Raw genomic sequence first — 20,639 nt, 5'->3', positions numbered from 1 at the left:
TCTAAGCAATTAAGTGGTAACAAGGGAAGAGTACCCCAATATTAGTTTCTTGGTAAGTAATCACTTAAAGGGAAAAAATATTTGAAATAAACCATTTTTAATTAAAAATAAAAAACCCTACTTTCAATGTTTAAAAGAATAATTACAAAAAACAAAAACAGTTCTCCAAGATACAGAACTACACTTTGACAGGTGAACAGGCACTAGTTACATGTGAGCCAAATAAATTCTTATTTGCCTCAACTTTATTTCCAAGGCTTGTTACCTTCAATGTTTTCATTACACATTTTATAACAAAAATTGGCTTCTGCAGTTTATAGAACTTCACTTAAATCACCAACTCAATGTACTTTAAAATCCCTCTAATTCAATTATGCAAGCCTACAAAATAAGTCACACTTTCAGACATGAACACAGGTAATACAACAAAGTATTAGAATTAGCAGAAGCAGTATCACACACACACTCAGACACACCCACACACCCCACTATGAAGTGAGCACTACACCAGGGACACTAAATGGTTAAGTTTGAGACTGCTCCCAATTCCCAATTCTCCAAAGGAGTAAGAAATCTTTATCATAAGAAGAGAGATGGAAATGTTCTTGCCGAAGGACTTCAGGCTTGTTTCTGGAATGTTTTTATGAAAATAACCATCAATTGCAACTGACTTCCTAGAATCAAGCAGGGACAAGTCTAGTTCAAATTATGACTATATCAGTTCTATCTTCTTTAGCCAATAAACCAAATTGAACAAAAATTCTCCTAAGGTATCCTCCTAACTTCAAAATTCCGTTTCTAGGCAGAACACAAATGCTGCCTGCAGTATCAAACAATCACCAACACACACACACGTTATGCAATTGCCTGTTTATTTAGTGGCACCAGTTTTGCAAACTAGAAATTATTTCTACTTTTCATCTCACATACAATCTGCAATCATTCACAGGCTGAATGCAATTTCTTCAACAGACTTAAAAACAGAAAGTACATTCTTAAAGTTAGAACTGAATCCACATGTTTTCTTTGGACCAGGAAAATGGTACATAATACAAAATATACATTTATGGAATTTCTTTAGAAGTTTGGATCACAGAAACGCAAACAGTGCGTGAGTTTACTGTGGAGAATTTTGTTATACACTGTTTAGGAAAAATATTTCTGCAGTTGTATTAGTTTTACATTTATAGATTTAAAAAATGAATATATATATATGTATATATATATATATATAATGCAACATGCTTTAACATGTACATGATCTCTCCACTCATAACATTTATACAAATTAAGTGAAATAAACCAGTTCAACAGTGAAACCAACTACCGTTGGGGCGAATTACTACAAACAAGATACTTTCCTGCAGGTATATGCTGTTGCCTTAATCAATGGCTAACCAAGTAAGACAATGGTTTGTGTTTCAAAATTTCCACAAATGGAAATTAAGCTGTAACTGAACGTCCAATTTTGGCAACAAATGCAACAACCTAATGATTTTTTTCATGGTGGTTGTATTTTAGTAGAAATCCCATTAATTCTGTACATTAATGGCTGTATGTTACATCTTATCTTACGACTGAAGTGAATTCAACATTTAATGAACTCTAAGACAAGGGAGCTCAAAACCTGAGTGAGATCTGACAGTTAAACGTGTTGTGAATATACTGTATTTGCATGACACAGGTCAGAAACATTACAAATTTCCATTTTTTATCTCTTTTCTGTTGAGATTCAAGTGGCAAACGTAGAGTGATGTTATCCTCTAAAACCAGTCTAAATACTCTATTTTATTCACCTTTAATCACTCGCTTTCCCCCAAAATATCTTTAAAAGGGTATTTTCATAGTCAGCTCTAGACTAGTCTCCCATCTACCTCTTCCATCTTTTGTGAAACACTTTCTTAAAATAGATTCAAATTATTTTGATGCCCTTGAAATTTGTATGGGCTTTGCAGGAAAAAGGCTGATGAACCACTGCAATATTGTCAACTTTGGGGAAGTAATGTACATTATGTGAATTTTCCTGGGTAAGGAAGTTCCTAGGATTCATCAATTTCAAAGGGCCTGGAAACCTAAAAAGTTAAGAACCAAAAAAAAAAAAAAAGTTAAGAACCACTGCTAAAATGAGTTTGTACCCACCACTGTACCTAATTATTAGTAATTTTGTTCTGCAGCTACCCTATCCCCTATACAAATCTTACTTCAGATAGTACCATACAAACACAAATGTTACTCTATGTCCTTTACTGGATCAGAAGGAAAAGGGGGGCGGGGAGGGGAGGCAAAGAAAGGAAAAACATTAAACTTTTCTAAACATTTAATTCAATAAGAAAGCTAACAGAAAACAGAGTTTTGGAGCAATTAAAGAACAAAAAGATTGGGTTTTGTGGTGAATAAACATTACATTTATTTTTCTCGGTTAAGTTGAAGCAGCAGTAATTTTTACCATTATCTCCCTTGCTGGAAAAATCAAATGATCTGAGGAAGTAAAGGTTGATTGTTGCTGGTTTATGTGATGCAACAGTTCTTAATAATATACAGCTAGGCTCAAGAAGACCTTCCAACTGCTTTTAAAATAATTAAGAGTGATCTTCTGTGTCTTCCTCACTGGCATCTCCCCACCCCTCCATCTCCCAAGTTTTCTAATTTTTGGCTCACTTTATATAGTGTCTATTGGCCTTGGTGAGGTAATGCACCCAAGAAAATGGAATAGGCCTGCTTAAAGAGAGTGAGAGAAAGAGAGACACAGAACCATCACCAAGAGGATAGCAGAGGAAATCAAGCAATATTTCGTGCTAGGTGAGGGGGGAAAAAGTCACTTTTTGTTGTATCAATTCAAGCAATATTTTCCCCCATCTAATAGGTTGTCAACTTCTGTTTAAATATATCTGAGCTTTTCTAGTTGGTGTACTCCTACGTGCTGGTAATATAATCAGGAAAATTTAAGAGCAGAGGCCCCTAAGTTAACATATAAAGCAGGTAAAAGGGAAAGAATCTATGTAAAGGTGAACAGAAGTAGAAATGTTCATTTGACAACAAAGTGGAACTAAATGGCTCTCTTCACTTCTGTATGGCATTCTGATTATCAATAATAACACTTGAGACTTATTATTCTGACCAACAAAATAATACAGTAATTTAGTCCCAACATTTAGAAAATGTATTCTTAAATATTTCAAGCATATTCTAAAGTAATGTATAACTTAAAATACAATCCAAAACTCATGGCACATTATCGAAAGAAATAAAGTAAAATTAGGCTTCTAAAGTTTCAAACTATAAAAAAAGTCTCCTATGACTAAAAGAAAAACTAATCAGAAGACTCAATTACACTCAATTATAAAATGGTCATCTCACCAGCAATATCTGCAAGCAAAAGTATGAAACTCTTTAAGGTTCCTTCAAAGAAAAGCCTCAAAAGAGGAACATTTATGTACTGAAATATTTACATATTTTCTACTATGAAAGCCTAACATAATACTATACAAATAACAAAACATCATAGGCTTTCACCTCTAATTCAACTTTATGAATTAAAAGTATACACCATGAAATTCAAAATGAAAAAAATCCTGTAACCAATTTTGTCAGTTTTTTCAGAAATCACACACTGAATTCCCATATGAATTTGTCCAATAAAGATGGGCAGTGAAATTATTTATAAAAACTAAAACACACAGTAATCATTTGGCTAAAACTAGTTATTAACACTGGCAGTGTTTTAAAAAAACAATTTTTCTTAAATAAGATAAATTTAGCTATATATATATTTTTTTTTCCTTTTTTTCTTTTGAATGCCTTAAACTCAAAATCCACCAGTATTTCCCGGGTTGGAGAATTCTAAGAACTCCATGACCTATTTCTCTGACTGCTGGCAGCAGGAGGAGTAAAGGCCATTTGTTGAAGGTAGTCAAGCATAATGAATAGAATTGAGCCTCCTCCATCCAATTTTATTACTATGCTAACCAAAATTTTCTTCTGAATGAGATTTCTAACTTTGAGGAAAATAAACGGAAGAGTTTTCAAGTGAATAATGGAAGTACAAATGAGCTGGTTAGGGCAGAGGCCCGCCTTATTCAGGAAACTTATCTGGCAGAGAGTAGTAGGAGGGCTGTAGCTATTTTTTTGGATGTGTGATTCAGTTACAACATTAACATACATTAGATTCTAAATTGTACTCAAATGTAAACTCCTTGAGGGCAAAGACCTCTTCATGTCTTTATAGTTCCAAGATACTTGGCCTAGAACAATGATTTACAGATAACTCTCAATACATCTTGTGGAAAAGATGGATTAACGGAACCAATATGTGGCCAAATGGATGGTCACTAAAAGTGTTGGTATAATTCAGATTATTTGAATCACGTACTTGATTTAGTCTTTAATCCAAATTTCTTAATGTGGTTAAAAAAAAATAAGTGGCTGGAGCAGTACACTAATTGCATAGTGCTCTAGAAGCAAGCATTATTAATAAAAAATGTTTGAAATACTTCTAAAGCTAAATTAAGAAAAATACCACTTGGATTTTTTGAAAGTTAATGCTAATATTGAGAACTGCTTCTGTTATCTGTAAAAGTATATTCCTGAAGAAAGTGGAAATTAAGAGAGTTTACTTTGCTAAAACAATAAGAGATTAGTAAAATTTTTTAATGTTAGGGTAACAAGAGTCTGCTACACAAAATGAATTTCCCATTAAAAGCAGCAAATTGAGTTCATCCTATGAAAACACTTAAACAAAAGTACATTTTGAACGGTATATTATCATACAAGAACTTTCACCCTCCAAAGCAAATAACATAAAACGGATCAAAAACTTTTGAGGCATTGCCCTGAGATGCTAATTAGCACACAAAAGGGGGTTGGGAGGGCAAGAACTTAAGTGGTACAAAAATGAAGTGCACAACAGAGGTGCAAAAGTGCCTTCTGAAAGTGTGGTTGGTTCCCACCCCCCACCCTTACCCCCAGGAATCAAGAACACACACAGTCTGCAATTATAATGTACACTTCCTTTTTTACAATGAAAAATTATATATAGTATGGCAATGCTAACTCATGTGGAAAAGATTTAGTCTTCTCAGAGAACACTTCATAGTTTTCTCTCACTTCCAAGCTTCAGTTCAGTACTATTAATTTTAACAAGGAATATCTTAACCTCCTATTTAAAAATTCCCAAATAAAAAAACAACTCTAAATATGCTGTTATGTTTTGAAATATAGCTTTCCATCACATATTTTTATACTCGTGACTTATAATTTTGCATCTCAAAAGCTAATTCATGGTTTTGAAATTTCTAGAACTAAAAAACTCAGTCTACTTTAAGTCCTAAGGAGCTGGCTTCTTACACTAGAAATTTAGTTGTCAGCGCTAGTAGGTCTAGGAATCACTCTCCACCAGCAGCAGCACTGCGATCCGCTGACGCCACATGGAGGTGGCCTCCCAAGCCATAACAGAACATCTCATACTTCGCACTCTACCACAGATTTAGACACTGAGCATTTATTTGTAAGTTTGGAAATGGTTCTATAATTCCAACTGTTACGAATTTCTAAAGATAAATAGTATGTGTTTTTCTTCATTCATGCTGGATTGAGTTATAAATTAAATACATTTAAATACATTGAATCGCCTCACAAATAAGAGGGATAATGGAAAGGTTTTGCTGGTATGTAACTACTTAAATCTGAGACACTTCACATTACCTTGCCCACTACTCCCCTAACTTTACATTAGTTTTAAGGCTATATATACAAATATGTATATTTCCAAGTTAGGGAAAAAAACAAATATAACAAAATTGATTATACTACTTTTTATACACAGTTTCGATTTTGTGTTCAATGTTGTACTGTAATCTTACATGTTAATAGTTTTCTAGTGGGGAATCTGCCTACTGAATGATTAAATTACACAGTAATAAATACAATATCCAACCTAGACAGACAAAAATACAGAAGGGCACAAAACAGTAGTCTTTTCTGCGTGACAGATTTAAAAACTTACTTTCACATGCTTAATCAGAGGAATTTAAGCCTAAATTAAATTAGGTTATTTTTATATCTACAATTCTTTAAGCTTTGAAAGTTATTTTTAAAGGCCAACAGCTAAATATTAGCAACATGCTATATTTCAAATCACAAATACATCTTAACTACTTGGATTCTAAAGACATGGGCCAGTTAAGAATCACAGGCAAACACACACACTCACACTCACACACACACACATACACACATCCCTACACACACCCCCACTACAGAGTGTTAGATTGTCAAGCTCTGACAATTACTTTAATTAAACAGTAGGCAAATTCAAGCTGATCCACATCTTAATGAAAAATAAGCAGCCAGAAAGAAATCCATTAAAAAAACACATTAAGAAACAACCACAGACTTAAATCTCGTAGTCTTTGTAACAGAAGGGAAACAGTTCCATCCGTGCCTTGAGTAACAGTATTTCCCGATTAAAAGAGACTAACATCTTTCCCCATGAGAAACTTCTCATCTACAATGGCATGGTGTTTTAAAAGGGCGGGGTAGAGGAGGAATTACACATACATGATTACATTTCTTGTTTGTTAAATCAAGCTTTATTGATAAAATGGAATTCAGAATACCTTACCAGGAACAGCAGCAGGCCCAGCCAATCATGAGAGCAAAAACGTGGCAGTCTCCGGTTAGGTGTAGGAAGCTGCTGCTTATCAATTAGTAATTCAACGTAAGGACTTTTAAAAGAGGTGCAAAGAATCAAGGCATTTTAGCCCCAAGATTGATACTCTTATGAATATACTGTATTACCTGCAATACTCCTGGCAACAAGGTGAGAACCTAAAAGACAGTTAAATGAAGGGACCAGCTAATCAACAGTGCCAACCCCACTGCCAAGACAGTTTTCGGTTAACTCCCTGGATTTTCGGCTTTGTAGGATTTTGGAATTCTTCTCCATAATCGTGTGCACATTTGAGCATCTAGCTGACATGGCTGCTGCTCTCCCTGTCCCGACCCCAAGTCCAAACACAACATGACTTAAAAGGACTATGTATCTGTTGCATCACACAACAAGCCAAACATTTTTTGCAACTTTGATAGTGATTTAAAGCAGTTCATAATTAAATATGAGCATTTTGTACAAGGACAATTATACTTTACAAAAAACAAAATCATACAACAAAAATTGCTGGAGTCTGATTTACAACATGAATTATGGTTTGAAATCACGTTTACATAAGTCTCAAATTTACAAAAAAAAAAAAAAAATCAGTCCTGGGCTAGCTGTTGTACTGCTGAGTTCTCTGGTGTGATCCATTCTCACCCACGTCATACGTCCTTCTTTAAAGTTGAGGATGGATGCTTAAAAGGTTCAAGGAAGTTGAGCTGTACTCTCCTTTGGAGGTGAAGGTAAACTCCATGGCTAAATGAGCAGTTTTACCACATGTCATCAGTTGATGCAGAGTCCTTTATAAAAGGAAACAGAGCAGAACAAGGAACTACATTAAAGCTGAAAGGTGCCAAAATACATTACTTTCCGGATAATGCAGAAAGGTAAACTTTTGTAAAGTTCACATTTAGACTGCACGTGCTTTTTAAAGTGTGTGTGTGTGTGTGTTTGTGTATGAAATATCAGTATTCAATCTGCTCAAAAAACTGTTAGCCCTTTGTTTTGTTTTGGAATAAAATATTTTAAATACAATTTTACCATGAGGTTGACCAAATGTATTTCTAAACCAGTATAATTACTAAAAAAAAAAAATTATTTTCTTCAATTAAAACCCAATTTACCTCCAGAACACTACTTTATAAACTTTTACTACATAAGAGATTAAGGCTTCAAGTAATATGAGATTTGAGGAGGTGTCATAATGCAATTTCTATCTCAGAGCTGTGCCCAAATGATGGTAAGTTAGCACTGTTCTGTAAACACCACACTACAACTGAATTCTAACCTGGAAATTTAACTTGAGAATAGGACATTCTAATGTCTTTTTATAGTAGAATTCTCTACTTCAGCATTTAAATGAAGTATGTGTTTCAGGGTTCTGAAAGTATTTCCAAACATAAAAACTATGAAGTGGAGCTGAGCATTCTGAAGTTCCATTCAAATCATTGAATTTGATTCAGAGGTATCATTTCCACCTTCAAAAAAAATCACTTAGTGGAGGCAAACCTTCTGAAGCTGATTGCTCATAGAGGCTTTAGGAAACAAGAAGAATTCAAAGGACTTTCTTCTTTTCTGAGAGAGGTGGCCACTCACCATGATTATGTCCCTAGACACTAGAACTGTGGTGCAGCCAGAGCTCAGAGCAATCGATCAGGGGTGTGTAAGAGAATGGGTGCAGTGTACAGCTCTGCAGAAACAGGTAGGAAGGATATGCATTTAGAGTGGAAGGAAAGGGAAAGCAGACACAGCCAAAATGTTACTTACAGTGTCATCATTTTTGTAAGGATTCAGTCTATTGTAAACGGCTTCAATTACATTCCGCCTAAATTTAAAAAAAAATGCAGAAAGTTAATTCTTTAGAACACAGAACTTTAATAATTCAAAGTTAGGTGCTCATTAAAATGCCAAAGATAATCTTAGAATTATTTTAATTCTGTTTCTTACTGTCAATAGGTATCCTCACTTTATTATATATAATAAATTATTATAAGGTATTTGAGACCCAGTGTTAAATTAGAGGTGAATTTACTCTAAAATATAACATTCTACCAGCCCAATTAACAGAAGACTAAAAGTCATGGTTTAAAAAAAAAAAAAATCAGTCTATATATGGTCTACTTCATTTGAACTGGCTTATGTGGTTATGAGTCAGCAATGATGATGCAGTTTTAAGATCTAATACTAATCTATATTCTTTTTAAGAACTGAACGTTAGTTTTGAAGTAGAAGTTTATTTCAACAACTGTTGTGGTAAAATAATTTAGATAAATTTTACATTTAAATTTGTTTTTTTGTAATGTCCGCTTTAAAAAACTCTATTAAAGCTAAAATGTCAAATATGACATTTCCCTGCCAAGTCTAGGACATTCTGAGTAACATTTTATTAAAACAATCTGTAGTGTTATTTGTAAGTTATAGCCTCCCCTACTTCCAAAATAGATTTGAAGCAATTTCATAGACAGTCATTTCACAGGTCATACTGATGAAAAGATTTCTAAGAAATAAAACCTTCAAACAGGAATTTTAACAATTACTAGAGAAATGATTATAAACAACATAGTAGGGAACCATTATATGGATATCAGAGGTAAAAATGTTTGAATTGTAAATTTTTTTTTTGAATTATAAAATTTCTTAAAGTCTCCACTTCGGTTTATAAAGATGTAAAGCTTAATATCTGACAAAAATTAGTCCAGTTCTAAGAACTGAAATGCACACATAAGAAGGCAAAAAATACATCCTCCTATCTTCCCTCGTAACAAAATCCAACCAACCAGGAATCAACAGCCAAAAACACTGGGAAAATCAGAGATGTAGAAAAATGGCCTAGATGGAGGAAGAGAAAGAGGCTCATCCCTGGGGTACTCAAATTTGACTGACAAAATCAAATTAAAATAGTAGCAATAAAAACAACAATCAGAATTTTGTAGTACTGCGTAATTTAGCTTCAAAAATTGTTTCACTGTGTTAATTTATTATCCTATAACCCAAGCCTTCGCTAAAGACAGTCTTTAGTATAATGAGTTACACATAATGACATTCTGACACCTATTCTAAATGTGCATCATGTATCATTAATAGTGAAAAACACTGAACCACAGGCTAAACATTTTGAAGACATTAAACATTTTGAAAACATCAGAAATTAGGTTAAGTACACATCTGATCAATGAACACCTTACATTTTTATGTACGGAGATAAATTATTAAGAGTACTCAGAATGTAACTTACTTGCTTGCCAATTCACCCCCTGGTGGGAGGCTGGGGATGTTCTCACTTGCTAATGTGCGCATCACATGGACTAAGTCAGGGACGCCTTCCCCCTGCTTCTTTATGATTTCTGGGGATCAGAAGTACTTTTTTTGTAAGTGTTGTCCAAATTTAATTAAAAAAAAAAAAAACTGAAACAAAGATAACTTAGGTTTTTAAAGATGGCATTTACCACATCTGAGATTTTCTAAGCTGGTATTAGAAAAAAAAAATCAAGTTGACCTTTGAAAATTTATGACAAAGGGATGCAAAAAAATGATACAACAAATGAGATACTTTCCAGAATAACTTCAAAGAATGAAAATAAACAGGATAAAAATGTGAAAAAAATTTCATGTTAAAATCAATGTATTACATGATCAAGGATATGGGTATACAAATGAGAATATTCTTAAAATGCCAAACTAGTTACTTTTGAGGAGGTCAAATCCTCTCTTTAGATTAGAAAGAAACATGTTTCCTGAATTTTGCACAAATTAAAAAAAAATAACCAATTTCAAAATTTGAATGAAAAAAAAAACTCCTTTAAGTATAAAGGAATTTTTTGATTATATACTAACCAAATCATTTTTACGTATGTTTATATTCGCAAAGTGATACTTAAGTAGCATGTGCAGGTTAGGTTATATAACTGAATACCACTCACAGCTTAATTTTTGTCTGAAATATCTTTAGCAATAAATAGATACATTACACTTAAAATTAATTTCAAAACATCCAGTTATTAAATGGGGATAGTGATATGATCTGCAGTGTTGCCACAGAGATGCATACTGTCATTCATACCACAGAACACCAACAATTATGTACAACCAACTTAAAGAATTCTCAAACTGTCAAGTATAAGAAGTCTTTACTTGGAGTTTTAGCATATTTCTTCTAAATGCAAGATCATAACAAAGGTATTTGTAATTTAAAAGTTCAAGTTTTGCTCAATTATCTGTTTTTAAGTGTTTATACTAAGAAATTCTCTTTGTCATCATTAGGGCAAGAAAATTATCATTCTAGTTCTCAAATTGTAAATACCTTTGAAAATTACAATGCATATAAAGATCTTCCATCCTTCGATCAAGTCTCAAAATATCAATTCCTCATTAAAGCCACATATTAAAAGACAGACACTGCTACCCATATTTCTTTAAATGGCTCAAATTGTCCTTTTGGAATTAAGGCCAAATTTTACCATGATTTTTTTTTTGGTATTTTTAAAAAAAAAAACAGTCTTAAATCGAACAAAAAGCAAGGATCTCAGATTTGGTTTGCCAAGTTCCTTTATTGTATAATCTTTAACATCTAGTATTCTACATGGTTCTAATGCTGGAAATCTGCTGTACAAAAATAAAGGGTTTTGATGTTTACCTAAGCTGCACAATTTCACAATCTAAAGCTGTAATACACTTAACATACAGTCTCTGCTAAGCCAATACAATTATTGGATAGATAACTAAATACAACAGAAATGAACACTGATGAAAAATTTAATCAATGAGAGTATCAGGTCTAAAAAACATTACCTTGATTCATCTATATTTGATGTATCTTACATCTCCTTTATTAAAATATATATTAGGGTATTTTAATTGTGAAGAAAATTACAGGAAGACAAATTCTTTAAAAAAATTAATGTAAGGCTTTAAAAACAGTTAGTATTTTCTATTCCACATGGGACAACACATTTAAACTGTCTTACCATTAACACTACACTAGCATTGCTTCTTCTGCTTTTAAAAAGGAAAACAAGATGAATTTTATGAAATATTTCTTTAATTGCTCTTGGACTGTACATTAATTAGAACTGCAAAAAGACTGAATGCTTTTACTGAAGAATATATGTATAGAAGATCTGTTTCCCATACTCACATATAAACACATTCTGCTCTTCCCTACTCCCCTCCACACCGCATCTGTGGGATCCTATCAGTTATCTCCAAATTAGCAACTTTAAAGCTTGGGTAGTCAACAGAAAAGATTTTAAAAGTATATATGTACAGGTACAATCTTAAACTGGCTTAGATGGACCACAACCTTAAGAGATGTAGTTTAAATTATGAGCTGAGTCTTTTTAATCGCAACCCTAGAGAGTCAAGTATTTTGAAGGGCACAGGTAATAGGAGAGCTAAAAAGGCAAACTCTTTTCTGTGACATGGATAAAGAAGCCAGAAGTATTCAAAGCAAATAAAAGGAGGTTTAGTAGGTCACAGCAATTTTGAAGCCAAGTATTTAAACAAATAAAGAAAAAAAGAAAGAAATGTTCAGTGCCTGTTCTGGAAGCTGAATGTAGTGTTTTTTATGTAGAACAACTTTTGCAATGTAAATAGTTACATTCTATGTTTTAAAATATAGTAGGAATTTTAATTAACGTAGTATTTATTTTCTAGTTGCAGTCTTATCAAACCTACCTCAATAAAGAATATGAAATTTGATTTGTGACATAATAATCTCAGACTGAATGATACAAGTATAATATTTCAACATATCAAAAATATTGAGATTGATGTAAACTCTGTTCAGGTAGCAATTCTTCCTTGATAAAAAGCAATATAAAGCTTAATATTGTAACATAAAATTATGTATCTAAAGCAATTATTTAGAACTGCACCAAAAACTTAGAGAGTGTACACTAAAGAGAAAAGCTGTAACTCATTTCTAAAATGTGATCCTGCTTCATAGTAAATAAAACTAAATTACTTATTCATTAAATCAGTAAGAAAACATATATCCAAGTTACTTTTTTTTTTTAACCCAAGGTACTTTAAAGTGCCAATAAACCACATACCAATTTATCCCAATACATATTCTTACTGTTTCATTTTTCCACTAGCCAGGAGTCTGAACCAATGTGATATGACTTGGTAGCATTCTAAGTATTTTACTGTATTATAAATAAGTAACATATCAAAATGATTTTTTTTAAATATAAAAATTCCAAGAGCCTTGGGTAATAGTGAGAAAACAAACTTAGTGAATAGTATGTCCAATGAGTGAAATACTAACAGTTCACACACATACTAGATATATCACTATCAAGTGGGGGAGAGCAATAAAAACAAAATAGCAGCTCTAGATAGTACCAAAAGTCAAAACCAATCATGATTCTAATAGCAGACTGATTATAATTGATATCAAACAGTAAAATGGGAGAAAACAAAATTAAAGTGCATATTAATTTTAATAATGCAGGCACAGCAGGATATAATAGTGTGTAGGTCAATGCTTACATGCTATTAGATCTTTAACGTGCAAATTCATGACATTAGGAGCCCAAAATGCATTTTAACGCTATCATAGGCATGTCAAGCTTTTCTGCTTAAAAGAAACTGCATAATCTATAAGTTTACTGCATATATGCAGCCAAATGGAATTCTCTGGGGAGACTTAGCATTTAAAGCAGTAGCTTCGTAAAAGGTCATCTGTATTTTTTCAAATATTTAAAGGCATTACACTTGAGAGTTACAAACATCTTTCTAGTTGTCTCAAAGTAATCTGCAGAATTATGACAAATATATTCCTGAAATTCCCAACTTATTTCTTGCTTTAATTCAGCTTTTGTATTTCTGCCAAGTAGAAACCTACTGTATCTTCTATTCAGGTCTATGTTGTCTTGGTGAGGAAGTTTATGGCTTAGTCAAGAAGCCTTGAAAACAGTTTTAAACAAATTTTTAAAAGCTGTGGCACATGGAAGTTCCTAATAACCAGGCTGTAATCTTCACGTTATTAAAAAAAATCCTAAAGACCTTAAATTCATACACATAGCTTTACACAGATAGATGGTATTCAGATTATCACCATCATAAATAAACTGTTTATAATTAAATAAACCACAAATCAGACTTTCCTGGCATAAAACTACACATGCCAGTGAATCCATCAAGAATTTTAAAGCATACAAACACTTTTTAGCCTTTTTAAACAAAAGTATCCTGAACAGAATGTACAGGGTCACACTAGTTCTTATTTCTACTATAACTGTAATAGGACAATCAAAAACATCTGAACAGTTACTACAGAAATGCCCTTTCCCACTTTTGTACACTAAACACTAGATGTCAAAGGCATGTAAAGACCTAAAAGCTAAAATACTAAAGTTTGATTGTGTTGAGGTTTTTCTTTAATAAAGCTACTTATTTTTTGTTAAATGATCCACCTTCTACTCTGCTTTCCAGGTACTTGTCCAATTCTGCCTCCTTCTTCACTGCTTCTGGTGATACTTTGGGTGCATTTGGAAAACAGATCAATATCACACTCATGTTGTCTCGACTTCCCTGGGAAGAAAAAAGTTGGAGAAATATTACGCTTTCTTCTTATTCTTTAAAGCCCTGAAAACTTTTACAGCCATGACAATTTTAATTATACTTGTTCTAGTAATGACACATATATATATGTATATATACATATACTAGGAGGAAAAAATATGCATATGTGGAGAGGCACCCCCCCCAAACACATACAGTGTATATGGTATACAAAATAACCAACACTCCAAAAGATAGGAGAAGCACTACAAGTTAACCTCCATTGTAACAATCATTTTATTTTTAAATGCTATAAAACAAAAATACTACCAAACATTTACTGGTTGCCTACTTAATTAATTTGAAGATACCTAACACAAATACACACACACACACACACACACACACACACTCTCTCTCTCTCTCTCTCTCTCTCACTCAATCAACAAAACAGAAAATTCCAGAGGATTTGACCTATAGTTACATGTATACTCAACAAATTTATATTTAAAATAAATTTGGAAGCCAATTAATTTGCTTCATAATAAATATAAATACGGAATTAGTAGTAAAACTAAATATATATAATTTAAAAACCAGTTTTTTAACTTTCATAATTTAAAAAAATGGCTTAACTTTTAGGAAGTACATTCATTTTCAAAGACACCTATTCAAAATGCTGTAATTAAAATACTTGAATCAATGTTAGCCTCCTCATATTCCCCTCCCTATTAGGAATTAGAGTTAACTTTTACATATTATGTATTTGATTCCTCAATATGGGAAAACTGACCTTATACTTTAAGTTTAAGCAAACCATACGAAGAATTTAATATCAAAAAGAATCTTGGAGAAAAACAGTATAAAATGTGGTAAGTGATAGGGTACTGAATAATTTTTTAAAATGGAGAATGCAGACAAGATAAAGTATTAGCTGAGTCAAAAACTGACTAGCGTCTGAACATGACAATTCTCTCCAAGAAAAGAGCTTTTAATCTAGCCAACAACTATTTAGTTCTCAAGAGCTACACAATAAGGCCAATAAATAGATACTACTTTTATGCACACTAAAAGGGACAAAGAGCACAGGTACCACTATTCAGCTCTCCTCAAATTCAGCAATCAACAGTTTGCACTATTAAGTCATTGCTCTATTGGTTTTTTTAAACCTATGTGCTGGATGTTACATAAACTTGATTTGTTACATAAACCTGATTTCTAAGTATGATCAGATTTTTAATTAAGATTTTAAGTAGAGCTGGCAGTATGCTTATAACACTACAAAGAACAGTAAGATGACTTTCTATTTCTGCACGTTGAGAGAAAATCAAATATGCAGTCTCAGAAGAGTTTTACAAAATCAACATTTGTTAGAGGAAAAGAAAGAAAATCAAAGAACAAGTTAATGAACAGTACGGACAAAAAATTTAATTTCTCAGTAGTCCTATGAGTTAGCTACTGTCAGCTCCATTCAACAGCTGCGAGATGTCAAACAATTTGTCAGAGACTGTGGAGTACAAAAGAGACAGAGGTAAGCCTGACTCAAGGCCTGCCTCTTCAGTCGGCTTCCTCTTGCTTCAACTTCCACATCTGTAAGATAAAGGGGCTGAGCTGGCTCATCTACGTACATGACCCCTTTGATCATCCCAACAACCCCATGAGACAGCGGATAACATCTCTTACCTTTTTTACAGTTACAGAAACTGATTTTCCAGACAGCTTAAATAGCTTACCTGAAGTCATACTCAGTCTCATACCAAGTTCTTCTGACTCCACGTTCAAGGCTATTTTTATTACATCAAACCAAGTGATCACTAAATTCTCTTTGTTGCTGCTACAGATTGATTAGACTACAGTCTCAAAGTACTTCCATGAATGTATGGCGATATCATGTGATAAAAATAAAATATTAGAATTCTAAAATACTTTTCATTTATTAGACACAAAGGCCTAACCCTCCCCCATGCCTTTCAAGACATGCACTCTGATATAGTCTTTCTGCCTTTGATAATCTCCCACAATATTAAAAAGCTGAGGTAGTCATGGTTACTAAAAGACCATTTAGATTATAATTCTTGCATATTGGGTAATTTCTTTCTAAAAAAAAGTCCCTAAATTTTCATAATTGGTAAAGAGTATCCTACAATTTTGTGCCAACAATTTATGTCTGAGAACTACAGTTTCTATAATGATTAAATACTAGAGTAATAGTTAAGATGACATAAAACCATTTTTATCTCTTAAAAAAAAGTCTAACTACCTTATACAAACAGGTGTCGACTACTTCATTGCAAACTTTCTCAAGGTCATCAGTGACTTCAAGTCTGGATCTTACAAAATCACAGAGCTCTTCATTTCCCATAACATCCCAAATACCATCACATGCAAGGATAATGAACTGATCATCTTCTTCAGATCTTTCAATATCATGGACTTCAGGCTCTGGTGAGACAAGCTGCTCTGTAGGACCTTTTCCGTGGACACATTTGTAATCAAAGTCCCCGAGGGCCCTCGATACAGCCAGAGAGCCATTCACACGCTGAATCATGACAGAACCACCTGCATTCTGAATTCGTTCTTTTTCCAGCGGATTACTTGGTTTGTGATCTTGTGTGAAGAAGTGAACTTTCCTGTTTCTACAAAGTAAACCTCTCGAGTCTCCACAGTTAATGAAATAAGTATGTTGAGGAGAAATTAAGACACCCACAGCTGTTGACCCACTTCTATCTGCACCATGTTTCTTCTCTGACATAACTCTCATGTGTTCATCAATCTCCAGAAAACCTGTTCTGATTCCATTCTTTACATTTTCCACAGAAGGTGCTCCTGCAGACCCTTTAAAATCCTGGTTATTGGTGATGTGATCTAACAAATGCTCACAGCAGTATTTGGCAACCTGAGAACCAGCATGCCCATCATACACAGCAAAGAATGACCATGTTTCAAGTCCACTTGGCAAACCGATCACAGCCGTATGTGCATCCTCCATTTCAACTCGCCAACCTTGCATGCTGCTTAGCCCATACCGCAACCCATTACCCTGCCCCTGGGCGTTATGTTTTTCCATCTTTGGCTTGTCTAAAAATGCTCCCATTATGTCTTGATATTCTAGGTCTGCAAAAGAAGAGAAACAGGAAAGTTAATAACTATCTTATAGACAAAATACAGATCCAACAATATTTTTAAGAGTGAAGAAGGTACAAAGAAAGCTTTAAATAAGAAGTCACAACTCTTATGAGCAGACACTCCTTGTGTTGCTGACTTGGAACCTAGAGATTAGTAAGGAAGAACCGGAAAAGAGGCTGATCAGGCGCAGGTTAGAATGAACAACAGGCAGAGAGAACTAAAGCATCAGAATAAATTTGCTGACCTGACACTCCCCCACCAGGCACAGCCACTTGAGGCAGAAAGGAGACTGGCAGTGGTCATCAGCTTACATGAACTAGGCCACGTGTTTCAAGATGCAAGGAGCATGTGAATCTCTCAGGGAATCTCAGACCTAAATTATATGTGTACGTTAATCCAGAAAAAGCCCAATGAATTCATAACATATCAAAAGCCTACTAATTCAAACATCTTGGTTGAACATTTAGGATTTTCCAGTTTTATTCTGAACTACCTAGAGTTTTATTGCTACTACATGAACCCTCTGAAAAAGTAACAAATGACCTACTCAATGATCCAAATTTGCACACTCATTCCTTTAAGCCTTTGCTCATGTCAGTCCCCTTAACTGGAATCCCCTGTCCCTCCTCCTTACTTACAGAAAAATGTATAACCATCCTTTAAAGTCTAGTTCAAATTCTACGTTCTCCACAGGTTTTTTTTTCTCTGACAAAGCCATTAAGTTATTAAATTATCACAAGGAGTACAACCTCAATTATCAAGTTGCAAAGCAATTATACATAAATACAACAGTGCTTACTACATATAACAAAACCAGCCTATTGTAATCTACTGATGCCCTATTACTTTAGCAGTTATAACATGTATATTTATTATTAGTATATGCTATGACCATTTGGTATTACAGTAAAGGAGACTAGAGGGCCTAGAAACAGCCATGTGGACAAGGATTAGCTAATGTAATCCTTTCCCAATAATCAAAAGCTAAAAACTCTGGTCTGAAATGGGCCCACACAACGCAGGGGGACAGTTGGTTAGAACTTAGGTTGACCTTTACTTGAGCAACAGCCTAGGAATGTAGAGACGTGGGGTACAAATCATCAAATAAGTCACAACTGAACTCAAACCAAACTGAAAGAAGGCTAGAATTAAATTTAATGGAGGTAAAATGGGAAGGCAAAATAGGGCTTAGGTAACAGTACCTAGGTAAATCAGGATGCAGTTATGAGACGAAGGGATTGATGATGCTAGTGAGGCTAAGCTTTGAGAAGAAGCTGGGACAGAAAAGGTTAAGAAAAACCCCTTAGGAAGGTCACAGTGTCCCAGCAGCCTTTCCGCCCCTTCTTCTCCTACCAGGGCCAAACCTATATACAGGAGAGAAGTCTGGCTGATGTGATAAAACAATCTCACAATATAACAATATCACAACAATGTGATGTGATAAAACAATCTCCTGCCGAGTACTCCTCTGTCCCCTATTACAATTCCACTAATGAAGGTAAATAAGAAAAACTAGTCATCATTTACTCCTTGAGGCAGTATTCATCTGATTACCAGATACCAAGTTGATATACATTATTATGACAAGAGTGCTTTGACTGGACAAAGGAATCATAATGATAATAACTTAATAGCAGACAATGTTTAATAAGTCTAAATCATTCATTCTGAACAACTCTCTAAAGTGAGTAATAATATCTTCAATTTGTAGATGAATCTCACTGAGACTTAAGAATGGCCAAGGTAACTCAACTGATAAATTTAGAGGAATCAAGACTCTAATTCAAGCCTCTCTGAATCTAATGCACCATTTACTACTAAGGCAATGGTTTTGATCATGGATATACAAAAGGATTATTTATGGACTTTTTGAAAAATTACATTAACAAATCAGAATTTCCAGGGTAGGGTTGGAACCAAGGCACCTGCATATCTGTAAAAAAGATTAGATGAGATGCCTAGATAAGTACATCTAGATGGCTAGATGATGACTGAGCCATTGTGAAGTTAAGTCATCTGCTGAAGGTCAACAGCAATTTGCCTCATCTCTGTACCTCAATTCCTTTAGCTAGGCTAAAGGGGAAGGAGAGAGATAGAGTTAAGATGCTTGATAATCTAGCATTCCTTGTCTGTACAATGAACATATTTATACTTACCTCTGAATGTTGCTTCAAGATTTAAATGAGGTAGGCAAAAATAAGGTATTCTGCGAACTATTTAATTATTACTACATTCCTACATATATAGTTACATTAGATTCTGGTATTACCTAAGAGGGAATTTACTTTCTTTTGAAGAAAAGCTCAGTAGCTATTTTACAGATGTACATATAAAACTACCAAATAAGTAATTATTTGAAGACAGGGTAAAATTTCTAAAAGCAAAACCCAAACTTGTGAAAAATATATATTAGAGATGTAAAAATGTATCATACCAAGCCAGCCATCTGATAAAATTTTAGGTCCAGCCCATAGCAAATATAAAAATATGCATCAAGGACAAATTAGTAATTTAGTGGTTGGACTTTCACATAGTGAAAATAGACAATTCAGAAATCTTACCTCCTGGGATTCTGAGTAATTTGTAGAATCCTAGTGAAGCAGCCAACAATAGCTACATAAATATAGCAGATGGTTATGTAAATATAATACCAGAAATTACTTACTTATAAATACTATGTTTACATAGTCATCTTCCAGAAGTGGACTATTAATTATGTAGTCAAATTATTAAATTGTATCTATCTATAAATAGTAAATCCCAAGGGGTTTAATTTGCCCAAGAAAGCTTAATCTAGTTTCTGAGAGGAATTCTAATTCTTGCATTGTCTAAAATCTCCTCTGAGCACATGCTGGATGGATCTCACCACAACACTAGCTTATCAGTTGATCTGAACTTTTCTCAAAACAAAATACTATGACAATCACAAGACTGAACTCCTCTTTGATATAACCAGAAACTCTGGTGAACACTTTTTGTCTCTGAAAACCAAACTAACTCCTAAATTGAAAAATTCTAAGGCTGGGTCAGGAAGTCATTCATTAAAATTCAGCCACTGGCTTTTATTAAGCAAAATTGATCTCATAATCATAGCAGAAAATCTTAAACCTGTTATTTGGTTTAATCTGCTTATAAATCCCCCCAATAAAAGATCTATATATTCAACAAATTAGCCCAGAAATAAGAGTTACTCAAGTGACAGTTTGAGCAGTCTCCTAGTAAAAAAAAAAAAAAAAAAAAAAATGAGGAATAAAACCACGTAAGGCTTTTTTCTGTTTACCTATGGGGACACAAGCTAATATAGAACTCCTCCAGGGTCCACAAACAAAGGACAAAATAAGACATGTAAACAAAG

The 20,639-nt window shown here is 33.7% G+C and overlaps 1 protein-coding gene across 4 annotated transcripts in view; it reads right to left on the bottom strand.

The window, feature by feature from the left end:
• Positions 1 to 1,182: 1,182 nt before the first annotated feature.
• The window catches only part of PPM1A (protein phosphatase, Mg2+/Mn2+ dependent 1A), a 46,003-nt gene continuing 26,546 nt past the window's right edge, over positions 1,183 to 20,639 (bottom strand). For 3 of the 4 annotated variants that reach the window (XM_032344378.1, XM_032344380.1, XM_032344379.1), the window contains 5 exons: positions 16,419 to 17,272; positions 14,071 to 14,188; positions 9,888 to 9,996; positions 8,420 to 8,477; positions 1,183 to 7,452 (listed from right to left, as the gene is read on the bottom strand). In XM_032344378.1, coding sequence (XP_032200269.1) covers positions 7,423 to 7,452; positions 8,420 to 8,477; positions 9,888 to 9,996; positions 14,071 to 14,188; positions 16,419 to 17,272 — 1,169 coding nt within the window. In that variant the 3' untranslated portion in view covers positions 1,183 to 7,422. Of the gene's footprint in view, positions 7,453 to 8,419; positions 8,478 to 9,887; positions 9,997 to 14,070; positions 14,189 to 16,418; positions 17,273 to 19,845; positions 19,898 to 20,639 lie in introns of those variants that run through there. The other variant, XM_032344381.1, reaches the window with a different exon arrangement.

Source organism: Mustela erminea, chromosome 5 (genome assembly GCF_009829155.1).
Source record: "Mustela erminea isolate mMusErm1 chromosome 5, mMusErm1.Pri, whole genome shotgun sequence".
Lineage (NCBI taxonomy): Eukaryota > Metazoa > Chordata > Mammalia > Carnivora > Mustelidae > Mustela > Mustela erminea.
Note: the sequence above shows the minus strand (reverse complement) of the source record. Positions and strands in the feature narration are given on the sequence as shown.